Source organism: Chiloscyllium punctatum, chromosome 33 (assembly GCF_047496795.1).
Source record: "Chiloscyllium punctatum isolate Juve2018m chromosome 33, sChiPun1.3, whole genome shotgun sequence".
Lineage (NCBI taxonomy): Eukaryota > Metazoa > Chordata > Chondrichthyes > Orectolobiformes > Hemiscylliidae > Chiloscyllium > Chiloscyllium punctatum.
The window spans coordinates 19,728,120-19,743,231 of NC_092771.1; the positions used below are offsets into that span (position 1 = coordinate 19,728,120).

The 15,112-nt window shown below is 45.9% G+C and overlaps 1 protein-coding gene across 2 annotated transcripts in view; it reads right to left on the reverse strand.

Annotated features, from left to right (window-relative positions):
- LOC140458466 (uncharacterized) overlaps positions 1–15,112 on the reverse strand; it is a 67,352-nt gene that overhangs the window by 46,176 nt on the left and 6,064 nt on the right. Inside the window, exons 1-2 of one of the 2 annotated variants that reach the window (XM_072553090.1) lie at positions 9,815–9,952; positions 1,103–1,172 (exon numbers count right to left, since the gene is read on the reverse strand). In XM_072553090.1, the coding sequence (XP_072409191.1) occupies positions 1,103–1,142 (40 nt within the window). In that variant the 5' untranslated portion in view covers positions 1,143–1,172; positions 9,815–9,952. Of the gene's footprint in view, positions 1–1,102; positions 1,173–9,814; positions 9,953–15,112 lie in introns of those variants that run through there. The other variant, XM_072553091.1, reaches the window with a different exon arrangement.

Below are 15,112 nucleotides of genomic sequence, written 5' to 3' on the forward strand. Positions count from 1 at the left end.
CCCTGAGGGATTGGCAGCTGCTGCTAGATAGCCTTTGTTCATTATAGGGAGGATGTCTATTTCAACCAAAACATGGCCAGATATTTTGATGGAAATCAAGTACAGGGAAATTTTCAAGCATCTTACCTTAGGCATAAGGTGACTTTAAAATATTCTAGCCCAAAATTCCACTGATGCTGCTGGTGAGACTGATATCAAGTTGCGTGGCTTGAAAGCCTTTTGGTTCAGGCCTTAGCTCCTTTAAGCACACAGGCCTGGGGCCTAGTCTGCTTAGGCCCCAAGTCTATGTGTTTCAAAAGCTTAAGGCCTTGACTGCACTTTGGGCTCCAATCAGTGTCGGTTGGCAGCGTGCAGTGGGAATGTCACTGAGGTAGCAATCCAGATCCCCAGGCCAATGCTTTTGGGATATGGGTTCGATTCCCACCCTGACAGATGGTGAACCCTGAACTCTTTAATAAGTTCTGAAATGAAACTCATGGCAACCACTAACAATTGTTGCAAAAATCCACCTGGTTCTCTCATGTCCTTCAGGGCAGGTGATGTGGCTTACATGTGACTTGAGGCTCACAGCAACGTGGCTGACTCTTAACAGCCCTCTGAACAATTCGGGATGAGGCAATAAAAGCTGGCCTCGCCAATGAATGGAACAAAAACCTATATTTTGGTTCTGCTCAGGTGAGCGTGCATTGTTCTGTCAGTCAGGCCTACAGCCAGAAGTTTGGTTTATGTTTCACTGTGAAACCACAGTCCTGAGGAGAAGCTCCAACTCTTCCTTATACCCCTCCTCCTCTTTCTTCCACCTACCTGTGATTCTCAAAGTTGGGCCTCGCCGTCCTTTACGTTGGGGTTCCTGCATTTCCCATGGTCAATCCACCCTAACCTGTCCATCTCTGGACTCTGGGAGCAAGCCTGGGCACCCGGAGGAAACCCTCACAGACAGTCGCCCGAGGCTGGAATTGAACCCAGGTCACTGGTGGCAGTAGCGCTAACCCCTGAGACATTGTGTCATCCCAACTCTTATTTGCATTGAAATCACAGACCACAGAATCTGCTTGTTTTGCATTAGTGATATTTTTAACATGATTCAGATCAGTTTTCTTACTTGTGACAAGCGCCAGGAGGATTGGTGTCAGCAGACCCATCTTCGTGTCCTTGGGCGACACGTGGAAATTCTAAAGTAGAACAAAAACATCACCATTTTAATTTCTGCACACTTGTATCGTCCATTAATTTCACCCTACTGTTACTTACAGAGTAAGGACTCACAGGGAAGGAGTCATCTGGTTTAGAGTTAAGTGGGCCGGGAATCACATGGCAGCCAGACCAGGTATGGAAGGCAGATCTCCTTCCCTAAAGGGAAATCAGTGAAGCAGACACATTTTGGCAAATACAGTTTTGTCACTGAGGCAAGCTTTCGATTTCTGGCTAGAATTCAAATTCCACCAACCTCTGGTGGGATTTGAGCCCAGGCCCCGAAAACATTAACCCGAGCTGAGTGATAGTTGACACTAACTATCCGAGTTACCACGCAGGCCCGTGTCCAGCATCGGAGGACCGGTCCACAGAAGAAATAGAGAAATTTGCCCCTTCCAGCTTTACCTAGAGCTCTTTGAATGTTGGCCTTAAAAAACGATACACCAATCGGAAAAGGTAGCCCAGAACTAAACCATAGCAGTTAACATCAAGAGAATCTGAATTTGTTCTACCATTCTGTAGAAATTGTAGCCACACCTCAATTGGCCTTCGCTCAACATCCCTTGACGCCAGTGAGACATGGAACTGAAGGCGGCATGTAAGTTGGGCATCTTCTATCAACGTTGCCAACAGAAGACCCTAGATGTCACTGGGAGGCATGTCACCCCCAAATGAAGAAGTGCCACATCAGACTGGTCAGAAGCCCTTACATATAGCCCTTGCGGCTATGACTGAGACCGACAGGTCCTCTGCTTTCTGGATATTGCGGGCAGCAATGGAATGGGAACCACTGAATGGGGAAAGGAGAGGGAAACTTGGTGGGGGTACATTTAGATTAGATTCCCTCCAGTGTGGAAACAGGCCCTTCGGCCCAACAAGTCCACACCGACTCTCCAAAGAGCAGCCCCCCCAGACCCATTCCCCTACATTTTCCCCTTCACCTAACACTATGGGCAATTTAGCATAGCCAATTCACCTAACCTGCTCATTTTTGGACTGTGGGAGAAAACTGGAGCACCCGGAGGAAACCCACACAGACACGGGGAGAATGTGCAAATTCCACACAGATAGCTGCCTGAGGTGGGAATTGAACCCAGGTCCCTGGTGCTGTGAGGCAGCAGTGCTGACCACTGAGCCAACACGCCAGGCCTTATGAGTGGAAGACTACTTAGGCTGGAGCGACTGAGATTCCGATGGCCCGGGGATGGTGGTGGAGTCTTACAGTTTATTGTTCCTCTCACCGTGCATGAGTCAAAATCTAAATCTTGACATTCTTAATAAGTAAGAATCTGTCCATCTCACCACTGAATATTACAATTCAATCAGTATCCACAATGTTTTGGAATCTGCCTTTTGGATTTCCATTCCTTGCAGCTTGGAAGAAATTAAGAATTCCTTGAATTCCCAAATTGAAATTTCAGAATATGTCCACTCTGGATTCCTTTGCTGAAGCTTCCTCAAGAGTTCAAACAATTTGATTTCTTTATCAGACTTGCTTTCACCAAACAATTAACCTCCCTGCAGAAGGGGTGATGGTAGGGGTATTGCTTTGCTTGACTTGGAAACAAAGTTTATCGGGGTGGGCTTGTGAGGACAAGTCCCCGAATAACATTGCATGCCTACAGTCAGGCACAGTCCCATGGGGAATCCTTGATTAGAGGTCAGACTGTTCACTGCAGGAAACTAAGGAAAGCTGACAGGGAAACTGTCACTCATCCTGCAAGGTGTCATGCATTCCATCCCAGGACGAGGTTAGGATCAAGTATCTGTTCTTATCAGGACAGGTTGCGAGTCATCAGAGCTAGTGAAGAGATCATCGCTGGATCGTGATTGGACGTTGGAGGATCGTTTGGTTGTGCTGACCTGGTGGATCTTCATGCTGGCTTTGGCCTAACGCCAATTCAGGGACCAGCTAACCTCAGAGCTATGGCCTCGACAGCTGCCCGCCGCCCTGGGCAGGGGGTTCGAAACACAGTCAGGGTGACTGTGTAGAAGATTGAGGATCATACACCACTCGACCGCACCCTGTTTATTAAGAAGGTACTGTTGGGATACTGTGGGTTCGCTGCTGTGGACGTGTACTGCCTGCAGGATTTCCCTGGGGCAGGCTACTTCGATGTGACCTTCAGAAGCGTGAAGCAGTGCGAACAGCTCCTAAAGGTCTTCAAGGAGAAGGAAGGGGAGCCGCTGTTTTCCATCTTGTCAGCGACCCCATTGTGTGTGCTTCCTGCACAGAGGAATCGGGTTGTTACAATCCATATGTACAACCCCTACGTTCCAGCGGCTGATGTCCTGACCTTCCTGGGAAGGTACGTCCAAGTTGAGGGAGAAGCCACTGATGTGATCGACCCCTTTGGGATCTGGACCAGTAAGCGGCAGGTCAGGGTAACTCTGAGGGCCGATGATAGTGGGAACATCCTCCACCCACCCTCGAGCTTCGCAATTGGAGGGAGCAGAGGCTACCTGACATATGCAGGGCAGCCGAAAGTGTGCTGAACCTGTGGGAAGTCGGGACACGTGGCGGTGGATTGCAAAGTGACCATCTACAGGAACTGCAAACAGGAGGGTCACTTGACTAAGGACTGTCAGGAAGCAAAGAGCTGCAACCTGTGCGGAGAGGCGGGCCACATGTATAAGACCTGCCCAAGACAGGGGGCCCCCACTTACGCACAGATGGCGGGAGGTGGCAATGTGAGCCGTGGACCCCCAAAGACCAGTAAGGTCCACCCGGACAGCAGGGAAACAGAGTCTGGTGGCACCCAGAAAGAAGAACAGGCTGGAGTGGAGGAGGCAGCAGCCAGCGGAGAGACACAGCAGCTGATCCTAGCTCTAGCCAGGCAGATGGAAGAAATGGAGGAGGAGGTAATCAAGCAGGCGGAGGAGTGGATACCTGTTAAAAACAGGAAGAGGAAATCTTGCCAGGCTCCCAAAGCCTCCCAGCAAAAGGGTAAAAAACAGCTGCACGAGGGAGGGACGGCCAGCTCTTCAGAGGGGGAAGATGGACGCAAAGAAGGCCATCACCACCAAAAGAAGAGACAGAGCGCCGTCGGTAAAGAGGAGGGCATTTCCTCCCAACCAGGAAACAACGGACCCCCCGAAGTCCACCCTCCACCCAGTGAGAACCAGGAGGTACCCACTGCCCCACAACTACAGGCAACCGAGAGCTGTGATCCTCTGACAGTCCCATTGTCAGACACAGAACTGGACAGTGAGGACCCTTGCCTTGGCTCAATGACACCAGAGCGGGTAAATGACCCCAGTGAGGAGCTGGATAGCTACCTCAGCCCAGCGAAGGTCCAGCAGTTCGTGCTTACCTTGGGGATGTAGACAGCCACCCCAGAGACAGGACAGTCAAATGGACAATGGTAACTCCATAAACCGGGGGTTAAAGAAGTTTCATTTGTTTTCATATAACAGGGGACCCACTCAGTAGGTGGGTTCCGCTGAAGCCACAGCCAAATACCAAGAGACTGGATAGTTAATAAAGGTAACTGTTAATAGGATAACTGTAAATTTGATTAATTCAATCTGTTCTTTGTTATGTTAAGACATGCAATGTATATAACAATGAACAACATGGAAAATTGTACAAGTACCAGAGATTTATTTACATGAATAAAGTATATTTTGAAATAAAAAAAAAGTCATGCATTCCATCGACTCCCTGCAGAAGGATGGCTCCTGTAAATTTCCCCAATAAAAAGGTTTTTGATGCACAGACAGAAATCAACATGTACTGCCAGTATCAAATTCCAGCTGGTATAATTTGTCTCCCATCTGTTTCATGCCTCAGTTTTAGCAACTTTATGCAAAAACGCAAAATTGAACGGGAGGGAGGAAAATTGCCTAGCTCAACTCCTCCAACCCAGAAGATTCTACAAGGTCCAACTTGCCCGATTAGAGTCCTAGAGCTGTACAGCACGAAAACAGACCCTTCGGTCCAACTCGTCCATGCCAACCCAATATCCTAATTTGGTCCCATTTGCCAGCATTTGGCCCATATCACTCCAATCCCTTCCTATTCGGATACCCATCCAGGTGCCTTTTAAATGCTGTAATTGTACCAGCCTCCACCACTTCCTCTGGAAGCTCATTCCATACACGTACCACCCTCCGTGTGAAAACGTTGCCCGTTAGGTCCCTTTTAAATCTTTTCCCTCTCACCCTAAACCTATGCCCTCTAGTTCTGGACTCCCCTACCCCAGGGAAAAGACCTTGGCTATTCACTCTACCCATGCCCCTCATGATTTCACTCCTCAGCCTCTGACGTTCCAGGGAAAACAGCCCCAGCCTATTCAGCCTCTCCCTATAGCTCAAACCCTCTAACCCTAGCAGTGTTCTTGTCAGTCTCTTCTGAACCCTGTCAAGTTTCACCACATCTTTATAGCAGAGAGAGCAGAATTGAACGCAGTATTCCAAAAGTGGCCTAACCAATGTCCTGTACAGCCACAACGTGACCTCCCAACTCCAATAATCAGTGGACTGAATAATAAAGGCAAGCCTATCAAACGCCTTCTTATATTTTATTTGTAAATGTGGCTTTGCAACGCACACACTGAGCTTCATTCCCAGTGACAGTGGGGAAATGGCAAATTGAGGTTGTTAACTGAATCAGAATGACACAGAAATTGATGAATCTTCAATATGGAAAGTCTTTTAAAAACACATTTTCTTTGCGTAAACAATGAATGAGGAACATGTGGCAATTGTTCATTTCATTAGCATAACCCAAAAGTGACACCCTAGATTTCAAAACGAGCATAATCTCAATGTGCTAATTGTTCTGGCTTGTCGAGCAGGTTTTTCACTGTCTATATACGTCGGAGCAAGGCAAACAGAAAATGCTAGAGATTGCAAAATCTGTGGGGAGGAACAGAATGCTGGTTCTGCTTTTAGTTTGGGTTTCCAGTATCTGCAGCAGAAACGGCTCCCACATGAATTCTTCCCTCTTCTTCTCTTTTTGTACCCTCTTTTTGCCAAATGCATTCTATAGGTCAGTAAACAGGCTTCTCTCAGCCTTGTTCTGGATCACACCCTGTGGGAATGAGTGACAGTTTCCCCGTTCCTTAGTCTCCTACAGTGAACAGGCTGACCTCGATTCGAGGCTTCCCTTCGGGAGTCAAACATGTGGTGCTGGAAAAGCACAGTAGGTCAGAGGGCATCCAAGGAGCAGGAAAGTCGATATTTCGGGCATAAGCCCTTCATCTGAAATGCAGGCGTATGCCAGAAATGTTGACGCTCGTGGTCCTCAGATGCTGCCTGACCTGCTGTGCTTTTCCAGCGCCACACTTTTTGACTCTGCCTCTCCAGCATCTGCAGTCCTCACTTGCTCTCAGTCCTTGCTTCCCCATGGGAGTGTAACTGACCCCTGCAGAAACGCAATGCTATTTGGGGGATTGTACACAGCATTCCACTTGAGCTGGTGTTGGCCCATTGTCCCTGTGCTTGGTGACACACCCTTGCTGCCTATGCAGGAATGCTATAGAGTCATAGAGTCGCACAGCATGGAAACAGACCCTTCGGCCCAACTCATCCATGCTGACCAGGTTTCCTAAACTGAAGTAGTCCCATTTGCCTGCGTTTGGCCCATATCTCTCTAAACCTTTTCTATCCGTGTGCCTGTCCAAACTTCTTTTTAATGTTTTACAGGTCGTTCTGCCCCTCACACGTTTCGTCAACGCGAATTTGTTGTAAGGCAATTGATGAATTGAGGACACTGTTTCTAAAGCGGGAACTTCTGAAACATGTTTTGGCCGTAAGGTGATTACATCCCCAACACTTTAAGCGATTTTATAAAGCGTGATTTTCTGTAACATGGGATTGCACACGATCACAACCATTGCATTATAGAAGAACAATCTGTAATTGTACCCACCTCTACCACTTCCTGTGGAGCCTCATTCCATATATACATCACCCTCTGTGTGAAAAAGTTGCCCCTCGTGACTCGTTCCCCTCTCACCTTAAACTTATGCCCTCTAGTTTTGGAGTCCCCTAACCTGGGGAAAACACCTTGGTTATTCACCTTATTTATGCCCCTCGTTTTTTTTATAAACCTCCTTAAAGTCACCCTTCAGTCTCCAATGCTTCAGGGGAAAAAAAAGTCCCAAACTATCCAGCTTCTCCTTATAACTCAAACCCTCCAGTCTTGTCAACATCCTTGTAAATCTTTTTTGGCACCCTTTCCAGTTTTGATAACTTTATGAAACTCTCGTTCTTGCGTCATGGGACTTCCCCTCACTATTTCTGCAGTCTTACAGCTATCCGAGAGAGAGTCGTAGAGTCATACAGCACATAAGAGATCCTTCGGCCCACTGAGTTTGTGCTGATCTATCTACACGAATCCTACATTCCAGTAAATGGCACCAGCCTCTAGTGTTGAGGTCTCTGTACCACTTCAATCCTGGCCTCTTGTTTCCAAACCATCACAGTCCTTCACCTCAATGGCTGTGCACTGGCTGCCTCGACAAGCAGTCTGGAATTCACTCACTACAAACCTCTTTCCCCCATTAGACCATAAGTAATAAGCACGGAATTTGGCCATTAGGCCCATCGAGTCTGCTCTGCCATTCGATCATGGCTGTTACATTTCTCAAGCCCATTCTCCTGCCTTCTCTCTAAAACCCTAGATCCCCTTACTGGTCAAGAATCTATCTATCTCTGTCTTAAAGGCACTCAATGACTTGGCCTCGACAGCCCTCTGCAGCATTGAGTTCCACGGATTCACCACCTTCTGGCGGAAGAAATTCCTCTTCATCTCAGTTCTAAAGGACTCTCCCCTTCACTCTGAGGATGTACCTTTGGGACTTAGTCTCTGTTAGTTGTGGAAACATCATCTTCATGTCCACTCTGTCCAGGCCTCTCAGTATCCTGTAAGCTTTAATGAAACCGCCTCCTCATCCCGAACTCCATCAAGCACATGCCTTTCTCTGTAAAGCACTTTCTGGAATCTACATAGAGTCATAGAGATGTACAGCATGGATCCAGACCCTTCGGTCCAACCCATCCATGCTGACCAGATATGCCAACCCAAACTGGTCCCACCTGCAGCACCCGGCCCATATCCCTCCAAACCCTTCCTATTCATATACCCATCCAAATGCCTTTTAAATGTTGCAATTGTACCAGCCTCCACTACATCCTCTGGCATCTTTGAACACATTTCCTGATGTGGCTCAACAGGGATAGATATAAATAACAAGTTGATCCACTGCACCAGTTTTACTGCCTGCATGAGATTTGCTTGAGCCCACATGAGGTGTATCTGTATGTTAGTAAATGGTGCTGGCAAACTGACACTTCCCCTTATTTACCTGTGACTGTCTCTTCCTATCTGTTTACATTAAGACCAGGGAGTTAACTGATAACTGTCCACCTTCCTTCAACATACCACTGACTGCTGAACCTACTTGGATGCTGCCTGAACTGCTGTGCTCTTCCAGCACCACTAATCCAGAATCTGGTTTCCAGCATCTGCAGTCGTTGTTTTTGCCTTTTTTAAACTTCTGGTAAGGCAGGATACTTCTCCAAAGGCCAAACAGACACATAACAGCGATTTTAACACTAACTAACCCTAACCCATTTTCTGCCAAAAGGAACATCAATGTTTTTTCTCCCTTTAAACTGAATGCTTAGCTTATTTTCAGTATCACCCGAGTCCCCATTCATAGCGTGAGAATGAATGGATTGACAATTTACAAGGAGACGCAGGGTTTCAGGCAGTCCTACTCTCATCATTGATGCAGGCAAAACCAATTCAATCCCACAACAGCAATCTGACCTGGGATCTAAGTGATAAAGAGGGAGTTGGCCTCTTTTAGCCTCAAGGTCATTGGAACATTACTGCTCTGTTAATCTCTCAGTAAAGCTGAGAAAACAGAATTAAGTGAGGTGAGGCATTTTTTTTCTCTGAAATTCATACAGAGAATCTAAACGTTTACTTATGGCAAAATGTCCTCATGTCTGCTGAAATCCTATGATTATTTTGGAAACAGACTATTCAGTGGACTAGGTCTTCATTAATTAAGTAACTCTATTTTGAGTTCAGTGCTACTTACTGCAGTCTGATGTACTTACAAATTCTTTGGTTAGCACACAAAATGAGCCTTTTCATACATCTCAGCACATGTGACGAGAATAAATCAAATGAAATCACCTCCTAGGTGAGCCCACATTCGTTATTATGAGAGTAAACGAAATTCGAAAGCTTACTGCTTTAGAAATTCAAATTATTTTCTCCGAGTGGCAAGCATACACTATAATGCAACACCGAATCCACTCATTTTCAGCTTTACAAAGACACAACCCACCTAACCTCAGATAGCACCTGCTTCCAGGTTTGCATTGAAGCTTTACGCTGGGAATACACAATCAAGCCATTAAATAACCACACCAAGAATACAATGACAAATCAACTGCAGTCCACACAGACACAATACACAGAATTAAATTCTAATAATCAATCATTATTACTGACCATTTATCCTGAGGATAAGTAAAACAATATTTAGTTGACAAAGAACCAGAATTTATTTCAATTTATCCATTGCAAAGAATCTTTCCAGAAGATATCTTTTTCTTTAAAAATATCAATGATGAAATAAACAAAAATGCCTCTTACCTCAATTAGTTTAATCCTTCCCAGCCTTCCAATTCAGGCTAATGAAAACCTACTTATGAAAGTTAGGAGTGAATCCCCACAGCTACCTCTCCAAATGATACCTGTTCCTTTGCAGAGATGGGCTATTATTTGCAGTGGGCTGTCTAACAAACAGGTATATGAGGATTGTCGGTGTCATGTTACAGGTTTCATGACGTTGTCCCTTTTGTCTTTCTCATTTGGATCTTCTAGACAGAGGGCTAAGTAAGACCGATGGAATGCTTGTGAAACTGGTCCCACCACTCCTTGACGTGGACTGACTGCATTTTTTCTGGACTGTTCAATCCCTTTAAAAAAGTCACTTGCCCGGATGCCTCACTCATGTCTCCATCAGAATGTAGGTGGTTTCTCAGGTTCCATTTAGCACAGCCTCTAGAGGATGTATGGATCAGCTAATAACCTTCCAATGGCTTATCTCTCCACTCAAGGCAATTGGAATACTGTCTTTTTCCCCTGATGCTTAGTTTGTTGGCTTATTCCCAATACCATGCGCTTAATCCAACAATTATTAGATTAGATTCCCTACAGTGTGGAAACAGGCCCTTTGGCCCAACCCGTCCACGCCGATCCTCCGAAGAGTAACCCACCCAGACCCATTTCCCTCTGACTAATGCACCTAACACCACGGGCAATTTAGAATTGCCAATTCACCTGACCTGCACATCTTTGGACTCTGGGAGGAAACCAGAGCACCCGGAGGAAACCCACGCAGACACGGGGAGAATGTGCAAACTCCACACAGACAGTCGCCCGAGGCTGGAATCAAACCTGGGTCCCTGGTGCTGTGAGGCAGCAGTGCTAACCGCTGAGCTAACCTGCCACCCATTAAAAGCAACAAGTGTGAGAAACATTCAAGCAAGAGTTGTGGAGAAAGTTGAGCTAACACTTACTTTGACCAAAGAGCTCTCATGACCTGATAACTAGTTCCAGTATCCACACAGGCTACTTGATGCTCTTTCCTGTTAGCACTTCAGATTCACAACATTTTGCCTTTTGTACAAAGTGACTTGTTAAATGCAACAAAGAAAATAGCAGCCACTTTGCTCACTACAAGCTCCCGGTGACAGTGAGGTGACAAGAGCAATATTCAGGACTGTAAGGACTTCAAGAAAGACTGTTCTACTGTGATTGGGTTCTGAGAGAGGACTTGGAAAAGATCGCAAGAGCCTTCTCAAATTGACAAACATGGTCTTGAATTTTAATGACTAGCTATGCAAAGCTCGCAACTTCAAATCTACTACAGGTTGCATGGTTTTCCTCTGGCTGCTCCGGTTTCCTCCAACAGTCCAAAATGGTGCAGGTTAGGTGAATTGGCCATGCTAATAATTGCCCATAATGTTCAAGAATGTGTAGGTTCAGTGCATCAGATGGAGGAAATGTAGAGTAATAGGGTAGGGGAATAGGTCCGGGCAGGATACTCTGAGTGTCAATGTGGACTTGTTGGGCCAAATGGCCTGTTTGCACACTTGTAAGGATTCTAGAGAGCACCATCTCTAAGTAGTTGCGATCTTATATTAATTCCCAATGTTAATGTAGATGCGATAATCCACATATTAATATCAAACCTTTAGCAACGGCTATTCATCTGTTTTAATGATGTTGGTTCAGGTTTAAATATTGGAGGACACTAGCGAGATCTTCCCTTCCTGTACTGGACAGTGCCATGAGGTCTTTTATTACACTTGACAAAACTGATAATGCCTTGGTTTTATCTGAAAGAAGGTGTCTCTGACAGTACAGATCGTTCTGGCATAATGCGTGTTTTGTTAACACAAATTCGCAATAACGCGACTGATGAATTGGGAACACCATTTCTAAAGCGCGAGGTTTTAAAGCATGCATTGCTTATAATGTGATTCCGGACCCATTGGTTGAAATGGTGCTACTATTACATGATGTTCTTATAACACGGGATTGCATGGAACAGATCTACAATGTTACAGCCTGTACTGCATTGGAATGTCAGCCTGGTGTCTGGGCTCAAGTCTGCTGGAATAAGATTTGACCTTAGGTCCTTTGGATTTAGCAGGTACGAGTATATCCATCCAGACACTCTCACATTCTAAGCAGCTATCAAAAATGCCTCGCTGAGTACACAATTCAGACTGAGGATGCTGAGATTTGATGCAAAGGCAGGATATGAATGGGGTCAAAGTGCGAAAACATAAAAACTATCCAGCCGCGGGCGACTGTGTGAAGTTTGCACATTCTCCCTGTGTCTGGGTGGGTTTCCTCTGGGTTTTCCTCCAGCAGTGTAAAGATGTGCAGGTTAGGGTGGATTGACCATGATAAATTGTCCTATTGTGTCCAGGGATGTGCAGGATAGTTGGGTTAGCCATCGGATACGCAAGGATACGGTGTGGAGTAGGTCTAGGTGAAATACTCTTCAGAGGGTTGGTGTGGAGTCAATGGGCAGAATAGCCTGCTTCCACACTGTAGGGATTCTATAAATTTATTAATTAAGGAACAAGCATAGACCATTCACCCTTCCAGCCTGCTTTGAAATTCTATATCATCATCTATCTCAATGCCATATTCCTGCTCTCTTCACATATCGCCTGATACTTCACATAGAGTATAAAGTCATACAGCATAGAAACAGACCCTTCGGTCCATACTGAAAACAATCCCAAACTAAACTAGTCCCACCTGCCTACTCCTGGCCCATATCTCTCTAAATCCATGTACTTATCCAAATTTTAAACGTTGTGGCTGTGCCTGCATCTATCATTACCTCAGGAAGTTCAGTCCGTATGTGACCCAATCTCTTGTGTAAAAGATTTGTCCCCATGTCTTTTTTAAATCTCTCTCCTCTCACCTTAAAAATGCGCTCCTTAATCTTGAAATCCCTCATCCTAGGGAAAAGATACCTACCATTAAATCTATCTATATCCCTCATGATTTTATAAATCTCCACAAGGTCACCTCTGAATCTCCTATAAAGGACATCCCAGCCTATCCAGACAAAAAATTAACTCTTGCTTGAAAATATTCAGTGAATTGGCCTCCATAGCTTTGTGTGGTTCACAGATTTGCTACCCTTTGAATGAAGAAACCTTTCCATATCTCAGTCATAAATGGTTCACCCTGTATCCTGAAACTGAGTTACCTGGTTCAACCACAGAAAATATCTTCCCTGCATCCAGTTTGTTCAGCCTGTTCGAATTTTGCATGCTTCAATCAGATCTTCTTTAAACTCTAGTGAACCAGGGTAATCCTGCCAACCCATGAATCAGAGCCGAAAAGTGTGGCGCTGGAAAAGCACAGCAGGTCAGGCAGCATCCGAGGAGCAGGAGAGTGAACGTTTCAAGCATAAGCCCTTCATTAGGAATGTGGGGGTGGGGAAGGGGGCTGAGAGATAAATAGGAGGAGAAGGGGCTGAGGGGAAGGTAGCTTGGAAGGTGATAGGTAGATGCAGGTGCTGGTGATAGAGTCATAGAGATGTACAGAATGGAAACAGACCCTTTGGTCCAACCTGTCCATGGCGACCAGATATTCCAACCCAATCTAGTCCCACGAGGGGAGGGTGCAGCAGATGGGTGGGCAGGAAGATGGACAGGTAGGTCAGTTCAAGAGGTTCGGGCCCAGTTGGAGGGTTGGATCTGAGATAGATTGGGGGGAGGGGAGATGAGGAAACTGGTGAAATTGACGTTGATGGCATAATGGTTGGAGGGTCCCAAGGCAGAAGATGATGTGTTCTTCCACCAGCTGCTGGGTGGCTATGATTTGGCGGTAGAGGAGGCCCAGGACTTGTATGTCCTTGGTGGAGTGGGAGGGGGTGTTGAAGTGGTCAGCCACAGGGCAGTCGGGTTGTTTAGTGTGTGTCCCAGAGATGTTCTCTGAAACGTTCAGCAAGTTTGAACCTCTATGGCAAATATATCTTTTGTTGGTGGAAAACTACATGCAACACTCCAGATGTGGTCTCACCAAAGCCCTGCAGTAAGATGTCCCGACTTCTGACCTCAAAATTTCTTGCAATGAAAATTATAATTAGACAAGGCATCAGTTGGACTACACTTGGAAGACCGTGAACACTCTTAGTCCCCTTATCTAAGGTCCCTTTTAAATCTTTCCTCTCTTAACTAGAGGGTATAGGTTTAAGATGAGAGGGGAAAGATTAAAAAGGGGTCAACTTTTTCACGCAGAGGATGATGCATGTAGGGAATGAGCTGCCCGAGGAAGTGGTGGAGGCTGGTACAATTACAACATTTAAACGTTATCTGGCTGGGAATCCAAAAGGAAGGGTTAAGGGGGATATGAACCAAATACAGGGTGACTCCTGTACCTGCGGAATCGATTTCCGTGTTTCACTTACTTGTTGTTTACGGCGGCTGGAACATAAGGAACATTCCGGAACTGGGGACCAGGATGCTGCCAGGGAGATACATTTTCCATTGAAATGAATGGGTTTGCTCCTATCCACAGGTTTGGGGTTCCGCAGTAGATCCTGGAACATATCCCCCACCGGTACAGGGGGACTACTGCACTTGCAAGTGAGACTAGATCAATTTAGGATATGCGGTCAGCATGGACAAGACAGACTGAAGGGTCTGTTGCTGTGCTGCACTCCTCTACGATTCTATAACTCGATCTCTGACTTCGCCCAGTTGTTGACTTGTATCTGGTACTGTTGTGGTTGTTAATGCGCCCACCTGTTCAACAAATTTGCAACTCCTTGTTCAGGTAGTGCCTCTGGGAAATGGAACGAGGTATCTGCTGGAGCTCTCTGTTCTCCCAGAGCATAAGACTGTAAGACATAGGAGCTGAAAATGGCCGTTGATCTGACAATCCTCACCTCCACTTCCCTGCCTATTCCCTATAACCCTTGATTTTCTCATGGATTAAAAATATGTGTATCTCAGTCTTAAATGTACATAACAACCTCGATCTACAACCCCCTGCTCGAAAGAATTCCGCCTGCCTCTAAGAAATTCCTCCTCATTTCTATCCTGATTGGGAGAGCCCTGATGCTGAGATTATGTCTTCTGGTCCCTGACTCTCCCACAAGAGGGAAACACCCTGTCATCCCCCTCAGAGTCCGATCCATTTGAAAAAGGTAAACTAAAGCAGTATTTTACATCAAACTCTAAGCGTGAGAGAGTGGTACAAAGATAAGGAAAGGCAAAGTTGCTATGGCCCCACTCTCTCGTTAGACTGATGGTGAGTTTAATTGCAGGTGAGAGTCAAGAAGATGGGACCTTCATGGTAACCTCAGCCAGTGCGGGAATTGAACATGCGTAGCATTACAAACTAAGCTAA